The sequence below is a fragment of the Staurois parvus genome, unplaced genomic scaffold (genome assembly GCF_062004578.1).
Source record: "Staurois parvus isolate SC_StPar_1 unplaced genomic scaffold, SC_StPar_1.0 ptg000210l, whole genome shotgun sequence".
NCBI classification, from domain to species: Eukaryota; Metazoa; Chordata; class Amphibia; order Anura; family Ranidae; genus Staurois; species Staurois parvus.
Genome location: NW_028318006.1, coordinates 1,369,881 through 1,388,427, shown reverse-complemented (window position 1 = coordinate 1,388,427; position 18,547 = coordinate 1,369,881). Strand labels below are relative to the sequence as shown.

Here is an 18,547-nt window from a genome sequence, read left to right as displayed (position 1 = left end):
AAACTTTTAATGAAGGTGACACTTGGACAGAAAATAAAATGAAATATATATACAGTTAAAGCGATTTTGCTTTGAAGTCAATAGGACGCGATTTTGCATTGAAGTCAATTATTTTTAACTTTTTTTTTTTTTCCCTTTTTCTATCAGCCAAACACCAATAACCCTACTTTCGGCTGATAATTTTTGGTGGCTGATATATATCGGTGCATCACTAAATTAAGGGTAAAACTTATTTTTTTTTAGTTTTGAATGGAGTGTAGAGGGATTGGAACACCTGTCAGCTTTTTGTTGCTGTCTATCCCCACTAGGGAGATTCACCCTCTCTATTTGTCTTATTTACTATTATCACTGAAAGCGAAAATAAAAGAACATTCCAAAGTCACCCTCCCCACTCCCCCACAACATAACAACCAGGGTTGGGGGGAAGAGACCCTTGTCCTCCTCAACATGTCCTCATTCTCTTAGTAAATTAACGTCACAATGCTGTGAAAAAAATTGTAGGTAGTTTTTCTTTTGTCCTTCAGCCCTGTGGGCAAGCAGCCGGTCTCGCCTGTCAGGTGGAAGCATTTGGGTGGCAGCGCTGCCGCCGATTGCTTCCACACAGTGCCAGCCTCTGCTACTCTCACGCGCATAAACTTTGTCCCCTATCTGATGAAAAAAAAAAGTTTTCACAGAACAGCTGTATTTATACCAGTGCCTCTCAATTATTTTCTGTCATGCCCCCCCTAGGAAGAAGAAAACATTTTGCGCCCCCCGCGCGACTGTAAATAGTATCATTTGTCATTATTGGTGTCAGTGGGAGGAATAGTGTCCCAACATTGGTGTCAGTGGGAGGAATAGCGCCCCATCATTGGTGTCAGTGGGAGGAATAGCGCCCCATCATTGGTGTCAGTGGGAGGAATAGCGCCCCATCATTGGTGTCAGTGGGAGGAATAGCGCCCCATCATTGGTGTCAGTGGGAGGAATAGCGCCCCATCATTGGTGTCAGTGGGAGGAATAGTACCCTGTCAGTGGGGAGAGGAATAGTGCCCCATCGTTGGTGTCAGTGGGGGGGGGGGAATAGTGCCCCATCGTTGGTGTCAGTGGGAGGAATAATGCCCCATCATTAGTATCAGTGACACCAATGATGCGGCACTATTCCTCCCACTGACACCAATGACACTTGCTGACCCCTGTTGCAGTATGGTGCTGCTGCAGCCAGCATATGTGGTTGCAGCAACACCTGTGCACTGCACACTTACCGGCTTTTCCCTCGCTCGATTTTCGCGGGTCCGCTCGGCTCCGCCTCCTCGCCCGTGATTGGCCGCCTGTGTACCTTTCCTGAGCTACAGTTCTGGCGGCCGATCACCGGTGAGGAGGCGGAGCCGAGCGGCGGGAGTGGCCGGAGTGATGGAAGGAGCAGCGCTTCCTTGATGGATCATCGTGGGAGCCAGGTAAGAGACAGCAGCCCTCTGCCCACCCCTGTACTTAGTGTCCCTTCTGTCGGAAGGGGGGGGGGGCAGCGACGCGCCCCCCTTGACGGAGCCTCGCGCCCCCCTATTTGAGAAGCGCTGATTTATACTGAGATTAAATTACACACAGGTGGACTCTATTTACTAATTAGCTGACTTCTGAAGGCAGTTGGTTCCACTAGATTTTAGTTAGGGGTACCACTGTAAAGGCGGCTGAATACAAATGCACCCATACTTTTCAGCTATTTATTTGTAAAAATTTTTGAAAACCATTTATCATTTTCCTTCCACTTCACAATTATGTGCCACTTTGTGTTGGTCTATCACATAAAATCCCAAAAATATACAGGTACGTTTTTAGTTGCAACTTGGAAAATTTCAAGGGGTATGAATACTTTTTCAAGGCACTGTATACGCTTCCCTATCCTCTGCGGTCATGTGCAAAGCAGTGAGGGTTTTGTGCCGCCAGACTAGAAGCCAGGCTTCTCTGTCTAAAAGTGATAATCTGCCAGTGCTGGAGTAGCCCACAGCAGGGCTAAAATGTAAAGCAAAACTTCTTGCTCGGCGCTCAGAACTGCATGTCCCGCACATCGGGAGATATACATATGTATAAAAATCAATAATTTTATTACAATCAGATAAAAACATATACAAAAAGATAACATAAAAACAGAGAAGATGCCCCAAAAAAAGAAGATACCCAGGGGTGAAAAAGCTCCATGTTCTACTCTCAGTGGACTGGAACTATAAGCACTAGTCACATGTGAAATATGGCATCCACAATTAGCAAAGTGTAGATATTGTAGTTGTGCACTTCCAGTCTCAGGGTCAACATATTTTGCCAAATTATGGCTGGCTTCTTCAGGACCCAGTATATTGAGAGGCCATCAAAAGTCATGGCAAATCACAGGAGGCCCAGAGAGCAGTCCTGGGGGCATTCAGGGATATCAGAAGCTCACCAAGAGAGGACACCAGGCGGATGATATAGTAAAAAGGGAACTTAAGCTGCTTCCAGATGGCCAGAAAAGTATGTTAACGGTATTCAAAGTAAGGCAGAGAATGGAATAAGCCGATTATGGGCAACGGGGTGTTAACCTGTATATCCAGGCAGCAGATATGTGGCTAAAGTAAATCTGTGTTGAAATATCAAAAGCTAAGCTTTTCTTCAGCATTTCCATTGAAGTCTATAGAACCAAAAACACAACTTTTTGCGTTTAAAAAAAAAAAAAAAAAAGTCCCTAACCCTTTCCAAAAAACCCACTGGGTGAAAACACGCAAATGTGAACATGTCCCATAGGAAATCATGTTAAATGGACTGTACTGCAAAACACTGCGGAAACCGCTTAGGTGTGGACCTAGGGTTACACACAGTCTTTGAAGTAACTCAACTGGTAGGTTGTTCCAAACAGCTTGGGGAATTAAGCATAGGTCTTCTGTGGCTGTAGGCTGCCTCAGGTCTCTTATGTAATTCCAGACAGACTTTATGTTGAGATCAGGGCTCTGTGGGGGCCAAGCCATCACTTCCAGACCTTTATTTTTTATGCTGAAGCTAGTTTTTCATGGCATTGGTTGTATGTTTGGGTTTGTTTTCCTTCTTCATAATATATTTGTGGCCAATTACATCCCTCCCTGATGGTATGGCATGATGAGTAAGTATCTGCCTTATTGCTCAGCATTGAGGATACCATTGATCCTGACCAAATGTCCAACTCCATTTACAGAAATGCAGCCTCAAACGTGCAAGGAACCTCCACCATGCTTCACTGTTGCCTGCAAGCACTCATTACTATACCGCTTTCTAGCCCTTTGGCGAACAAAACTGCCTCTTGCTACAGCCGAATATTTAAAACTTTACCCCACTTCCTATGTTTTAATGCATAGTTGAGTTGTTTAGCCTTGTTTCCTTGTCGGAGTTATGGCTTTTTGGCCTTTATTAAAAACCTAGGTAAAAAAGACTCACAAAGACAGTGCACCTCAATCCAGCACACACAGAATATTGCTTGCTTTAATAATATGGTATTGGCCCCGTAAGGAACAGCATCGACATCACTGTATGAATACATCAGCTTGCTTCCGGTTCCCGGCATGTGCAATGTTGTCGTGGCTCCGTCCCTTAGTTCACTGTCTTTGTGAGTGGGTTTTACCTATGCTTTTAATAAAGGGATGTTGATGTAGATATACTGCACTATGAGAAGCTGTTTTATGTTTTTGGAGTGATTATTGCTGACTGGGAAGGCCACCACTGAGGGAGGATTGAGGACCATTTATTGAATAATCTGGTGACTACCCGGAGGAAATGCCAGCCCTTGTTAAAAGGCAAGGCTTTTTTTGACCTGACGTCTTGAGTGGGTCATATACATAGGTAAGCAGTTTGTGTGTGTGGTGGTGTATAAACACTGGTGAAGGTTGCCGAAAATTCTCACGGCTTTGGATGAAATGAATCTGGCAGAATAATATTGAAATTTGTGATTGATATGTTTTACTTTAAAAATAGCACTTTTGGGGTGAAATATGAACATTTAAAAAATGCACGGATAAATAATGGAAGTGTATGAAATTTATTGTATGCACTCGTATTAAATATAGATATTTTGTGTTATATTTTCATATTTTATAAAAAAAATAATTTTTAGTTGCGCTGCACATTTATATAGTTATGGCCAAAAATATTGGTACCCCTGCATTTGTCAGATAATGCACCACTTCGCCCAGAAAATTGTTGCAATTCCAAATGTTTATGCAATCTCATGTTGTTTTTCTTTTTTGGAGAAACAAAAAGCCAAATCTGACACATACCACACACAACCCCAAAAATGGACTGGACAAAATTATTGTATTCTCCTGTAATTTGTAATTAAACTCACCAGTATCAATTAATAGCTCTTAATGTTCTTGTGTCCATTGTGCGAAGCATTGTCAAGAAGTTTAAAGCCCATGGCACTGTAGCTAATCTTCCTGGATGTGGACTAAAGAGAAAAACTTAATCAAATGAAGGATTGAAATGAAGAATTGTTCAAATGATGAATAAAGAACATTGATCAACTTCCACTCAAATTCAAGCTGACCTTCGGGCACAGGGTACAACTGTGTTAGCTCACACTATACATCACCATTTGAATGAGAAGGGATGCTGTGGTTGGAAACCCAGCAGGACCCCACTGCTGACACAGAAACATAAAAAAGCCAGATTGGAGTTTGCCAAAACTCGCCTCAGGAAGCCAAAATTGGGAGAATGTGCTGTTGACAGACGACACAAAATAACAGCTTTTTGGTAAAGCCCATCATTCTACTGTTTTCAGAAAAAACAATGAGGTCTTTAACCATTTGAACCTCTACCGGATATACCCCAACCTCCCCCCCGTCCTGAAGAGGGCCATATTTTGTGATACGGTGATGCGTTACTTTAACTGACAAATGCACGGTCATGCAATGCTGTACAGAAATGAAATTTATGTGCTTTTTTTCCTCACAAATAGACCTTTTTTTCAGTGGTATTTGATCACTTCTGCATTTTTCATGTTTTGCACTATAAACAAAAAAAGACCGAACATTTAAAAAAAACCAAAACTATTTTTGACTTTTTGCAATAAAACATATCCAATAAAAAAATTTTAAGAATCAAAATTTTCATACATTTAGACCAAAATATATTCTGTTACATGTCTTTGCTAAAAAAAAAAAAAAATCCTAATACGTGTAAATTAATTGGTTTACGTGAAAGTTATACTGTCTACAAATGGCTGTGTGTATGTGTATATGTATGTATGTGTATGTATATATATATATATATATATATATATATATATATATAGAGGGGGAGAGAGAGAGAGAGACTTTTTATTTCTTTTATACTAGTAATGGTCCCCAGTGACACTAATACAGTGATCAGTGCCAATAAAAAGCACTGACACTGGGCAGGATGGGGTTAACATCTGGGGCGATCTAAGCGTTAACTGTGTGTGTTTTTACATTATGTGCTGTGTGTGTTTTGCAAAGAATACAGTCCCTACAGTCAAACATGGTGGAGGTTCACTGATGTTTTGGGGTTGCTTTGCTGCTTCAGGCAGTGGATGTCTTGACTGTGTGCATGACATTATAAAATCTGAAGACTACCAAAGAATTCTGGGGTGCAATGTAGGGCCTATTGTCAGAAAGTTGGGTCTCTGTCAGAGATCATGGGTCTTACAGCAGATTAATGATCCAAAGTACACATCAGAAAGCACCCAGAAATGTTTTAAAACAAAGCGCTGGAGAGTACTGAACTGGCCAGCAATGAGTCAGAGATTTCAATCCCATAGAGCACCTGTGGAGAGATCTCAAAACAGCAGTTGGGAACCTGAGACCTTGAGCAGCTGTGGAAAAAGAGTGGTCCTACATTCCAGTAAGAAGCTCATTGATGGTTACAGGAAGCAAATGATTTCAGTTATTTTTTGCAAGGGGTGTACTGACAAATAATAGAATGATGGTGCCAATAATTTTGTCCAGTCCAGTCCATTTTTGCGTGGTTTGTGTCAGAGTTGGCTTTTTGTTTCTCCACTTTTGTCATACCGATACAAACAAAAGAAATAAACATGAGAATGCCTAAACATTTGTAATTGCAACAATTTTCTGGGCGAAATGGTGCATTATCTGGCAGAAGTGCAGGGGTGCCGAGACTTTTGACCATGACTGTGTGTGTATGTATATATATGTGTGTGTGTGTGTGTGTGTGTGTGTGTGTGTGTATATGTGTATATATATGTGTGTGTGTATATATGTGTGTGTGTGTGTGTATGTATATATGTGTATATATGTGTATATATATATATATATACACTCACACACACTCTATATTTAAAACGGTCAAAACTCTTCTGAAAGTGTCACAAGCCTAGGGTGGAGAATTTTACTGTCTTGAAAAGTGATTCTTCTAAAATTTGAGGTCCACTATCAAGCATTTTTTTTTTTCTTTTTGTGCTTTTATTTTAGAACTGGAAAAGAAGGACAACCAAGAGAATACTATACCCTTGACTCCATCTTGTTCTTGCTTAATAATGTTCATCTTTCCCATCCTGTATATGTCAGACGTGCTGCGGTAAGTGCATAGCCAGTTTTTCGTGAGTAGCCAATCAAATCATCACTGTGTCTGTTTACTATTTAGTGAAAACAAATCTTTGAGAATTTTGTTTTTCATACCCCCTCCCCACTGGAAATGAGTTTATACCAGCACTAAGCCCCAGTTCTTACTATGAATCTCACAGGAATGCGCAGCGGGTTGCTGTTCATTTCACATGCGATTCGGTGCGGTGTGATTTTGATCCCATTCAATTTGAGTGCACTCAAATTGCACTGCAACCTGGTCAAGTGGTACACTTTTATACAGTGCAATCCGGTGCAGGCAAATGCCCTGCGCTTGGGGTGTCATTAATATTAACAACTACTGCAGATCAAAACTACAGTGCATTTTGACCGTGGTGCAGGAAGTACACATGGATCATGAGCCTAAAAGGATATCAACTTGTTTCATATAAAAACTTGTGAAAAGTGTATTGGGCCACTGCTTGGCAGGTTAAATGCTTTTATGTGCCAGTTGTGTTGTTGCATCAGTGTTCCTAGTTTTGACTTCAGTAGATTGTTCTCTTTTCTCACACAGTCAATAACAGTAGGTAAAGTGTTTTGAACGTTACATTTTTTATCAAAGCCACTAATGGGCTACCTGGTTTTAGGATTTGTTCAGCCCTTATCTAAGTAGGCTAAGTAAGTATATGTTTGCACATTGTCCTCTCAGAACAAAATCATGTTTTAAAGTGAGTACTTCAGGTGCCTTTCCTGACATAAGGTCAACTGCCTATAGCTTGGGCCTTTTTATGGTTTGGGTCCTCTACAGTTAAGGTTTTGGAGTCTGCAAACAGGTGTCAATGGTATTCAGTATTGTTCTGTTAAGAAACATACACTCACAGGACACTTTATTAGGTACACCTGTTCGATTGCTCGGTAATGCAAATTGCTACTCAGCCAATCACATGGCAGCAACTCGGTGCATTTAGGTATGTAGACCTTGTGAAGATGACCTGCTGAAGTTTGAACCAAGCACCAGAAGGGAGAAGAAAGTGACTCATGAACATAGCATGGTTGTTGGTGCCAGACAGGCTGGTCTTGGTATTTTAAAAACTGCTGATCTACTGGGATTTTCACGCACAGCAATCTCTAGGGTTTACAGAGACTGGTCCGAAAAAGAGAAAATATCCAATGAGCGGCAGTTGTGTGGACGAAAATGCCTTGTTGATGTTAGAGCAGAATGGGCAGACTGGCTACTGCGACATTTAGCTGGTAGGGTCAGAATTTGCTGTAAACAACAACATGAAAGCATGGATCCATCCTGCCTTGTATGTACAGTTCAGGCTGGTGGTGATGTACTGGTGTGGGGGATATTTTGTTGGCACTGGCAATGTGTACCTAATAAAGTGTCCAATGAGTGTATGCTTTGGCTCCCAAAATATTGGCAGAGATTTGGTTTCCAGAAAACTGTACTTTTGATGTTATCTTCTTCAAATGTTGAGCACCTCTGATTAGGCTTTCTAACTGCTGGGAACACATCCAGAATTTACAGCAATTTAAGTTAACAGTGCCTTTACACCACAACTGTCAGAGGCATCAAACAGCAACCTTAAAATGTTTTGAACACTCGGTGCTTACTCATAAGATTGACAGCCTTCCAATTTTCTAATGTAACCAAAAGTGCACTGTGTTTGTGTTAGAATAATGGTAGACTGTCAAGTCTCTGCTTGGTTACACAGAGTTACCGAAGGGACAAACTGCAAAATTTTTCTCGTACATGAACAGAACTTACGATTTTCGTTTAATCTGTGTGGTTTTCATACAAGGAAAATTGGAAAAGACTGCACATGATCAGAAACCATAAACAACACAATCTATGCTACAACTTTTTCTAAATGAAACAAACAAAAACGACGTTGAAGAATTTTTGCACAATTGACACCATCCTCAGATATAACTTGCTGATAAATATTTGCCCGTTTTTTTTCTTATTGCGTGAACCCAGCTTTAGAGTTAAGAATCCACCTACAACCTGACCAAAGTGCCTGTAATGAACATTGATTAAGAATTGTTCCACAGCTGCAACTACAGAGGTCAGTAAAGGCTTGTTCACCAGGATTCAGAACAGCTGCTACAAGATACATGCTCATAATGAAGTGTTTTTCTAATCGTACAATACAGAACACACACACTCACACACACTCACACTCTCTCTCTCTCTAAAGTAACACTTTGAAAACGCATCAGATCTCAATGGGGAAAAATATCATGCTGGCTATCTATATTGATACGGACTGAGTAATGTGTTAGGAACGTAAGGCTGCCCCATTTGATGGAACTGAAAATTATCAACCTACAGAGGACTGAATTCATAGACACCCTGAAAATCAAAGTGAAAAAAAGATGCAGCAGGCTAGTCCATTTTGCTGAAATTTCATTGCAGTAACTCAAAATGGTACTCAGTAGTTTGTTTGGCCCCCACCATGTCAGGGCATGCTCCTAATGAGATGACGGATGCTGTCCTGGGGTATTTCTTCCCAGATCTGGACCAGGGCATCACTGAGCTCCTGGACAATCTGAGGTGCAACCTGGCATCGTCGTTTGGACCGAAACATGATATCCCAGAGATGTTCTATTGGATTTAGGTTAGGCGAGTGTGGGGTCCATTCAATGGTATCAATTCCTTCATCCTCCAGGAACTGCCTGCATACTCTCTCCACATGAGGCCAAGCATTGTCGTGCACTAGGAGGAACCCAGGACCTACTGCAGCAGTGTAGGGTCTGACAATGGGGCCAAGGATTTCATCCCGATACCTAATGGCAGTCAGGCTGCCATTGTTTAGCCTGTAGAGGTCTGTGTGTCCCTACATGGATATGCCTCCCCAGACCATTACTCACCCACCACCAAAACGGTCATGCTGAACGATGTTACAGGCAGCATAACGTTCACCATGGCTTCTCCAGACTCTTTCATGTCTGTCACATGTGCTCAGGGTGAACCCGCTCTCATCTGTGAAAACTGTGAAAAGCAAAAATTGGCTGACCTGCCAATTTTGGTATTCAATGGCAAATGCCAATCCAGCTCTGTGGTGCCGGGCAGTGAGTACAGGGCCCACTAGAGGACAGCGGGCCCTTTTGACTACCCTCATGAAGACTGTTTCTGATTGTTTGGTCAGAGACATTCACACCAGTGGCCTGCTAGAGGTGATTTTGTAGGGCTCGGGCAGTTCTCATCCTGTTCCTCCTTGCACAAAGGAGCAGATATCGGTCCTAAAGATGAGTTAAGGGCCTTCTACGGCCCTGTCCAGCTCTCCTAGAGTGACTGCCTATCTCCTGGAATCTCCTCCATGCTCTTGACTCTACTGGATGACCCCGCAAACCTTCTGGCAATGGCATGTATTGATGTGCTATCCTGGAGGAGTTAGACTGCCTGTGCAATCTCTGTAGGGTCCAAGTATCTCTTCATGCTACCAGTAGTGAGACTGACCCTAACCAAATGCAAAACTAGTGAAAAACAGTCAGAAAAGATGATAGGGGAAAAAATGTCAATGGCCTCCTGTGAAACCATTCTGATTTTGGGGATTGTCTCATTGTTGCCAATCTAGTGCACCTGTTGTAAATCTCATTAACACCAAAGCAGCTGAAACTGATTAACAACCCCCTCTGCTACTTAAATGACCAGATCAATATCCCAGGAGTTTAATTGACTTAATGCTATACTCTGATTTAAAAAGTGATTCTTGTTGTTTTGTTATAGATATAGATAGATATATAGAGAGAGATATTGATTTGCTAGTTTAATCTTTTGCTCTCACATTCTTCAGTCCAACTTTTCAATGTATTCTAATCAGCAATAGAAGCCCTGCATATAGATTGGTGCAACTCTATAAATCCTTTGGAGCCACATCCGAACCACACGCTGTGGGGGACAGCCTGTAATGTTGCTTCGGTCAGTGAATCCTTCATGGTCACTCCCCTTGCTACTTTGTGAAATGTATTAAGTTAGCCACAGGGTGATATACAGATCCACTGTTATTGTCTATCCCTGTGGAACTCACATCCTGAAGATCACTTAGAGGTATGTCCACCGTGACAGGCAAAACCTGGACTCTATAATGTGACCAGCGACATGGACCGATAAGACAGGGCCACCCTGAATCTCTGACTGTTACTATAGTCCCACAGTGAACATGGGACAGAATATTTGCATTACTTGCACTACACTGTTTATATGAATAGTGTGTGTTTAGACATTAAAACTATCAGGAAACCAGGATTGTGCTTGGAAAAAGTATTGCTTATGCAGTTTAATATTTTCACAGTTGGTGCTAACATTCAACCTTTCAGAGCTTCGTCTCTGGTGAATGACCAGATATTACATCACACCATGGGTCACATATTTTACCACCACTTTTGCCTAAAGTTCTTAATAAGGTACAGAGTTGCTTGCTTCCAAATTTTGGTACAAGGATTTCGATACAGGACGGTTGCCAACTGGGAACTGGGACATCCTTACCTCATTTTCACACACCACTCCGTGCCGCTTAGAGGGATACCCACAATGATAAAAATGGAAGAAATAAGGTGTAAAGGAACTGCAGCCAAACTCGGGGGAACCTTTGTTCTGCCGATGGCTGGCTTGCGGAATGTTCAGAGTGATGTTGCTTCCTTAGCACCCTAGCAGGGTACTATTTTAACACCGGTCTTTTCATCCAATTCTAACTATCTCAGACATGCAACACGCAGCCTACCTGAATATAGCACACTTTTCAGCAACTATCAAAATTACTCTAGATTACTCAAAGATTCTGCTGACAGTTTGAGGTGTTCTTAGAGGCTTTCTTTACTCTTGCAGGCTCTGTTACCAGCTATTGCTGCAATTCCTGCTTGTCATACCACAGCTTAATGGATTAGGGCAGTGAACAACCAACAAGATCCTGTAATCCAGGACTGTACCTTGGCTGTGCGATTTCCTGCAATTACTTTCAGCCTTTCTCTTTTGTGTGGATGCCCTAGAACAAGTTATGACACAAATGTCCAGAATGGTTCGGATTACATGCACAGAATCTTTTGGCACAAGGCCTGGTCAGCTGCCTTTTTAAAGGAGGTTGTCTTTTTGGTGAGGTACTTGAAAAGTTAGATGTCATAGGAGTAAAGGTCCTTCTTCCACAGTGTAAGCTTCCAACTGCTAAGTAAAAAATTCAGCCCTTCCTTTCAGTGCTAGACTTAATCCAGCAGCTTTACTCCAAAGTCCTCTTCCCAGTGAGGCTCTCGCACTTCTAATCAATCATGGCTTGACCAGCGCTTGGCCTGAAGTACACTTAATGGACAAGTTTTGGCCTTGTCCATCCTTTTTCCAAAAACCTCTGACTTCAATTTCTTTTCTAAAGTCCTTTTTAATCAAGGTGTGTCTAGGGTTAAACCATCCTTGCAGCACCATGTTATTCTATTTTTATTTTTTTTTTAGAATCAGACCACCCCTACAGCATCCTGTGCTTTCTTTGGACATTAACTTAGTTTCTGAAGGGCACAGAGAACAATCTTTTTGAACTCCTCTGGGTACTCCCTTTTGGAAACCTCTCCTGCAAGGTTTCTGTTTTTTGTGGCTTTCGCATCTTGTCAGACAGGTCTCTAAGTTGGAGGTGGGTCTTTCTTGTAGGGAGCCATTTTTCATTCTTCACAAGGACAAAGTAGTCTTGTGCCCAAGACCCTCCTTTCTCCTTAAGGTGCTGTCTGCCTTCCACCTCAATGAAGACCTAACCCTTGCTTTATTGTGCTCTACTCCAAAGCACCTAAAGAAGCGTATGCTCATCTGTCCCTATATGGTCAGAGCTATCAGAACCTACCTCAAAGCTGTGGATTCTATTTTCGTCTTACGCTTAGGAACTCGCAAGGGACATCTTTCGTCAATATCCACCTCAGCAATTGTGTATAAGAATTCCGCCACACTTTTTTGATATTGCAACTCCTGCACAACCCTATGTATCTTATCTTGATATCCAGACACTATATATAAAACAATATATCCTGTATAAAAACACAAAATGTGATTTACCTGTGAAAAATCTCAATAAAAAGGGTTTTATTTAAATTGATGTTGCTGCCGCCCTATTAGGATAATGAATCTAATTTAAAGTCAAAGGGTGGTGCTGCACTAACTGCGTTGTGTAATTACTACCTTTTTATTACAGTGTATTCATCTAATAACAATTTTCTTAAATTGTATTATAGCGTACATCAAACCTTGCTGTGGCAATGTGAAAATCAAAAAAATTAAATAATCAAAAATATGCACCTTCCCACTTGCAATACAAAACAATTATGTGCCATAAGTCAGTTCAGACTCTGTGAATCAAACATTTTAACACGTATCTTAATACATAAACAGTCCCACATGATAAATAATAATTGCTTCTTTCTTATTCTTTATTCCTCCTTCTTTCATCCACCAAACACCACTGTGATCCACCACCAAAAATTACTAAATAGACTCGCCAGAGGTACATGCTGGTGTGGAAAACAGCCAGCTTGCACCGCATTGCCCTCTGGGAGTAATAATCTGCAGACCTAATGAATCCTCAATAGCACTTGATCGCCACTCATCCCGATCATCAGAAATAGGGGAGGAAAGACAGAATTTGCATAGTGTCAAAATCCTTTGTTTTTTGAAACGTGCACTCACATTTCTGCATGTCTTCACTGACACAAGTTACACAGCATAGACATAAAACCCAGGCTTACTCCGACCGCAGTCTCTGGTTGCGAGAAGACAAGCCGCTGTGCGTGGTGATGTCACGGCCAAAGCCCCACCCTATGTGTTTCATCACCTAACGTCCTCCAGGGGTGGGATGAAATGCGCTGCAAGCTGGCTTTTTTACAAACCAGCATGTACCTCTGGAGAGTTTAGTTATTTTCGGTGGTGTATCACAGTGGTGTTTGGTGGAAGAAAAGAAGGAAAAAGAGAAAAGCAATTTTTTTATTTATCACATGGGACTGTTTATGTATTAAGATATGTTAAATGTCATTGTTTGATTCACAGAGCCTGAATTGACTTATGGCATTGTTTTGTATTGTAAGTGGGAAGGTGCATATTTTTGATTTATTTTATTTTTTGATTTTCATATTGACTCAGCAAGGTTTGATGTACACTATAATACAGTTTAAGAAAATTGTTATTAGATGAATACACTGTAATAAGCTCCAAGGAGCAGGGCCCTCCTATCCCTCTTGTATTGAACTGTATTGTTGCTGTATTGTCTCCCGTTATATTTTAATGCGCTGAGCAAATTGTTGGCGCTATATAAATCCTGTATAATAATAATAAAAAAAAAAATAAGGTATTTAATAATTGCACAGCGCCATCCTTTGAATTTAAAAATATCCACCATTCCTAGGTGGATAGAATGAATAATATCAAGAGTTTACACTCTAAAGCAGTGTTTCTCAACCTTTTTCCAGTCAGGTTGTCTTTGAAAAGTATTTTCAGTGACGAGGCACCCCTGCCCAAGGCTTGGTTCACATTACTGTGTCGCAGAATGCACGCAAAATCGTGCTCATTCCTGACATGCAGAAAATGCTCTGCTCTTTAGGGATACCCCCATACATTAGCAAATGCAGGGTTTGTTTTTGGTTTGGTACAATTTAAGAAAAGAAAAAAAAAAAAAAAGGGTCAGGGATGACTTTATTATTTTTATTATTATTATACAGGATTTATATAGCGCCAACAGTTTGCTCAGCGCTTTACAATATAACGGGAGACAGTACACCAACAATACAGTTCAATACAAGAGGGTTAGGAGGGCCCTGCTTCTTGGAGCTTACAATCTAAGAGGGAGGGGCTAGTGATACAAAAGGTAGTAACTGTAGGATGAACTGATAGGAGGAATAGAAGATTCCATTATTAGCTGAGAGCAGGATAGGCTTCCCTGAAGAGAGAGGTTTTTAGAGATCGCCTAAAGGTGAGCAGAGTAGGAGATCGTCTGATAAATTGGGGTAGAGAGTTCCAGAGGATGGGGGAAGTTCTGGAGACGAGCATGGTAGGAGGAGACTAGAGAGCAGGAGGTCGTGCGAGTAGCGGAGAGTTCGGTTTGGGTAATATTTGGAGACAAGATTGGAGATGTAATTTGGGGCAGAGTTATACATGGCTTTATGTTATTGTTAATATTTTGAATTTTATCTGTTGGGCAATGGGCCAGTCAGTGGAGGGATTGGCAGAGAGGGGTGGCAGATATGGAACGGTTAGTAAGGTGGATGAGTCTGGCATCAGCATTCTTGATAGACTAAAGTGGGGATAGCCTGCGATGAGGTAGGCCAATAAGGAGGGAGTTACAGTTGTCAAGGCGAGAGATCACAAAGGAGTGAATGCGTTGTTTAGTTTCCGAGGTTTAAAACTGCCATATCTTGGAGATGTTGCGGAGGTGAAGTCTACATGATTTGGACAGCGATTGGATTTGGGGCTGAAAGGACAGTTTGGAGTCTAGGATTACACTCTACTTCCTCAAAATAAATATTTCCAAAACACAGCTCATACTATTCTCTCCAGCCCCTGCCCCCTCCCCTGACTTCTCCATCAAGATCAATAATACAACATTCAGTCCTTCCCCTCATGCCAGGGTACTAGGTGTAATCCTAGACTCCCATCTGTCCTTTCAGCCCCAAATCCAATCCCTGTCCAAATCATGTAAACTTCACCTCCGCAACATCTTGAAGATACGCCTGTTCTTAATCTCGGAAACCACTAAGCAACTTATTCACTCCCTGGTTATCTCTCGCCTTGACTATTGTAACTCCCTCCTCGTTGGCCTTACCTAATCGCAGTCTATCACGAATGCTGCTGCCAACTCATCCACCTTACTAACCGTTCCATATCTGCCATCCCTCTCTGCCAATCCCTCCACTGGCATCCCATTGTCCAATGAATAAAATTCAAAACATTAACAATAACATATAATGCCATTTGTAACTCTGCCCCAAATTACATAACCAATCTTGTTTTCAAATATCACCCAAACAGTCCTCTCTGCTCCTCAAACATCTTTCTGCTCTCTAGCTCCCTTGTCTCCTCCTCCCATGCTAGTCTCCAGGACTCATCCAGAGCCTCCCCCATCCTCTGGAACGCTCTACCTCAATCTGACTATCGCCTGCGCTGCCCACTTTTAGGCGATCTCTGAATACCTCTCTCTTCAGGGAAGCCTATTACGCCTTCAGCGAATAACGGAATCTTCTATCCCTCATGTCAGTTCATCCGCCACAGTTACTACCTTTTGTACCACCAGCCCCCCCCCCCTTAGATTGCAAACTCCTATGAGCAGGTCCCTCCTAACCCTCTTGTATTGAACTGTATCGTTGCTGTATTGTCTCCTGTTATATTGTAAAACGCTGAGCAAACTGTTGGCGCTATATAAATCCTGTATAATAATAATATACACACATAGACACATGCACAGACACACAGAGATGTGTGCGCACACAAACACATTTATACAGCCCTATGAAAGATTTCAGTACCTTACCTTCGCTCACACAGCCGGGTACTGCACTTTTGTGCAGTGCGGCTGGGGATTGGGCGCTTGGGCTCAACTGACAGCCTTTCTCTGCCTGGTCACCACAGCACCCCTGAAGACCTCTGGCAGCACCCTGATTTAAAAAGGCTGCTCTAAAGGGTAAAACACCACCTGCACTACTACATGCACATTCTACCAGATCAGTAGGAGATTCTTGGGCGTTCTGACATCAAACTTCTGTTTCCCAGTTTTGTAAGCCTGCCACCTGCTCTTCAGTACATTTTAAAAATTCTACCTAGTGGACATTCAATGTCCTACAGATGCTGCTTTCATCTGCAATGTTCTTGCAGCACCCAGAGTTAGGTCTAACCCTTGTCAGGCCTGTTGGCACAGTTCTGTTTGTCTTGTTGCTTGGAGGCATCTCAGGGTCTATGAATATCAAGCCTGTGTTCTATACTGTGCGGTTAAGATAATAGGAATTTTGACTTGCCTTTAAATTCCATATTCTGGAGTACAGTTTCTGTGTTGCTCTCTGTTACTTGATACAAAACTCAGGAGGTTGGATGGGGTGTAGGATATCAGGAGTACACCTGGGGACATGTTCTCCAAATTTTACCACTAATCCCTTAAAAGTACCAGCCTATAACCCAAGGTCTATGAATATCAAGCCTGTGTGAGGTGGAATTTATAGGCAAGTCAGAATTTCTTGGTTCCTGTATGATTGTACGTTAAAGTATTTAAACTTTATTTTTTTAATGGATATACTGCTATGCTTTCTATTTTTCCAGACTGAAAACATTCCTGTTGTCAGAAGACCAGATAGAAAAGATCTACTGGCCTACCTAAATGGAGAAACGTGTAAGTAGCAATATTAAGTGATTTTAGTCCTAGATGCCAAAAACTGCTAAATTTCTACTAGTCTCTGAAGATCTTGGAAAAATGTCAGTGTGACCGTTTACGTTTTAGGACAGACAGTCCTTCCTATAGCATCCTGGCTATGGGGTACATCCAGCTCCAAGCAGAGCAAGTTTCCCCTTCTTAAATGGTACTTTCTAGAGCCCTGGTGTTTAATCTGCTACCCCTTGTTAAAGGTTGTGCTTCTCTTGAATGTCAGCACAACCTTCTACAGCATATCCCCAGTCAAAAATGTGGCATGTCCACATTCTGATGCTCATTTCCTCTATTAGGTCTGCAGTTTCTGACAGCCCTCTCAAGGATTACATATATTGAGCATTATGTGTGGCTCTTTGGTGATGTCAGGGACTGCATTTGTGGCCCCCTTTGACAACCACTGCTCTAGAGTAACTTTTCTCAACCAGAGTGCTGAGTTCATCAGAGGTTCTGCAGCATCCTGGTTGAGAAAGGGTACTATTGGTTCACACTCTAACATACACAGTTTGGAGCTCTGCTGGTCTCAGCACTGTATAGTATACAGGGCTGAGACTAGCGGAGCTTTAGGCTGTGCATGTCGGCAGAGTGGGAGCCAACAGTAACATGCAGAGTAGTGGATGGTTTGCTCTGCCTCCCTTTTTATAGTGCAGTACTAAACACACCAATCGCCCTGTGCTGTAAATTAAAAAGGCTTTCAGAAATAGAAGTGTTAATAGTTTATTTGTATCGATTAACAAAATGGAACGTAAATGAACAGAAGAGAACTGCAAATCCAATTAATATTTGGTGTGACCTCCCTTTGCCTTTAAGCATTTAAATCTAGGTATACTTGCACACAGTTTTTGAAGGAACTCGCCAGGTACATTGTTTCAAACATCTTTGGAAACTAACCACAGATCTTCTGTGGATGTAGGCTGCCTCAAATCCTTCTGTCTCATTTATCCCAGACAGGCTTGATGATGTTGAGATCAGGGCTCTGTGGGGGCCAAACCATCACTCCCAGGAGTGAAGATAGTACTTTATGACATTGGCTGCATTTTTGGAGTGATTGTCTTGCTGCAGAATAAATTTGGGATCAGTCACATCCCTCCCTGATGGTATGGTATGATGGGATCATTTTCTGTCATTGAGGACATCATTGATCCTGACCAAATGTCCAACTCCATTTACATAAATGCAGCCCCAAACTTTCAAGGAACCTCCGCCATGCTTCATTGTTGCCTGCAGACACTCATTGTCCCTCCCTCCAAGACTTTGCGAACAAACAGCCTCCTGCTACACTCAAATATATCATATTTTGACTCATCAGTCCAGAGCATTTGCTGCCATTTTTCTGCACCCCAGTTCCTAGGTTTTCATGCATAGTTGAGTCGCTTACGCTTTTGCAAACTCCAAGTAAACTTTCAGGTGTTTTGCACTGAGAGGCTTCTGTTTAGCCACTGCCATAAAGCCCACATTGTTGAAGGGCTGCAGTGCTGGTTGACCTTCTGGAACTATGTCCCATCTCCATACTGGAGCTCCGTGTGACCATCAGGTTCTTGGTCATCTCTCTTACAAAGGCTCTTCTCCCCAGATTGCTCAGTTTGCTTTTGTGGCTAGCTCTTGGAAGAGTCCGATTTTGTTCCAAACCTCTTCCATTTGAGAATTTTGGAGGCCACTTTGCTC

General features: G+C 42.0%; 1 protein-coding gene across 1 annotated transcript in view; it reads left to right on the top strand.

The window, feature by feature from the left end:
- CDC73 (cell division cycle 73) overlaps positions 1-18,547 on the top strand; it is a 147,859-nt gene that overhangs the window by 9,437 nt on the left and 119,875 nt on the right. The window contains exons 2-3 of the mRNA XM_089678815.1: positions 6,420-6,525; positions 16,780-16,849. Of these exons, the coding sequence (XP_089534941.1) occupies positions 6,420-6,525; positions 16,780-16,849 (176 nt within the window). The remainder of the gene's footprint in view (positions 1-6,419; positions 6,526-16,779; positions 16,850-18,547) is intronic.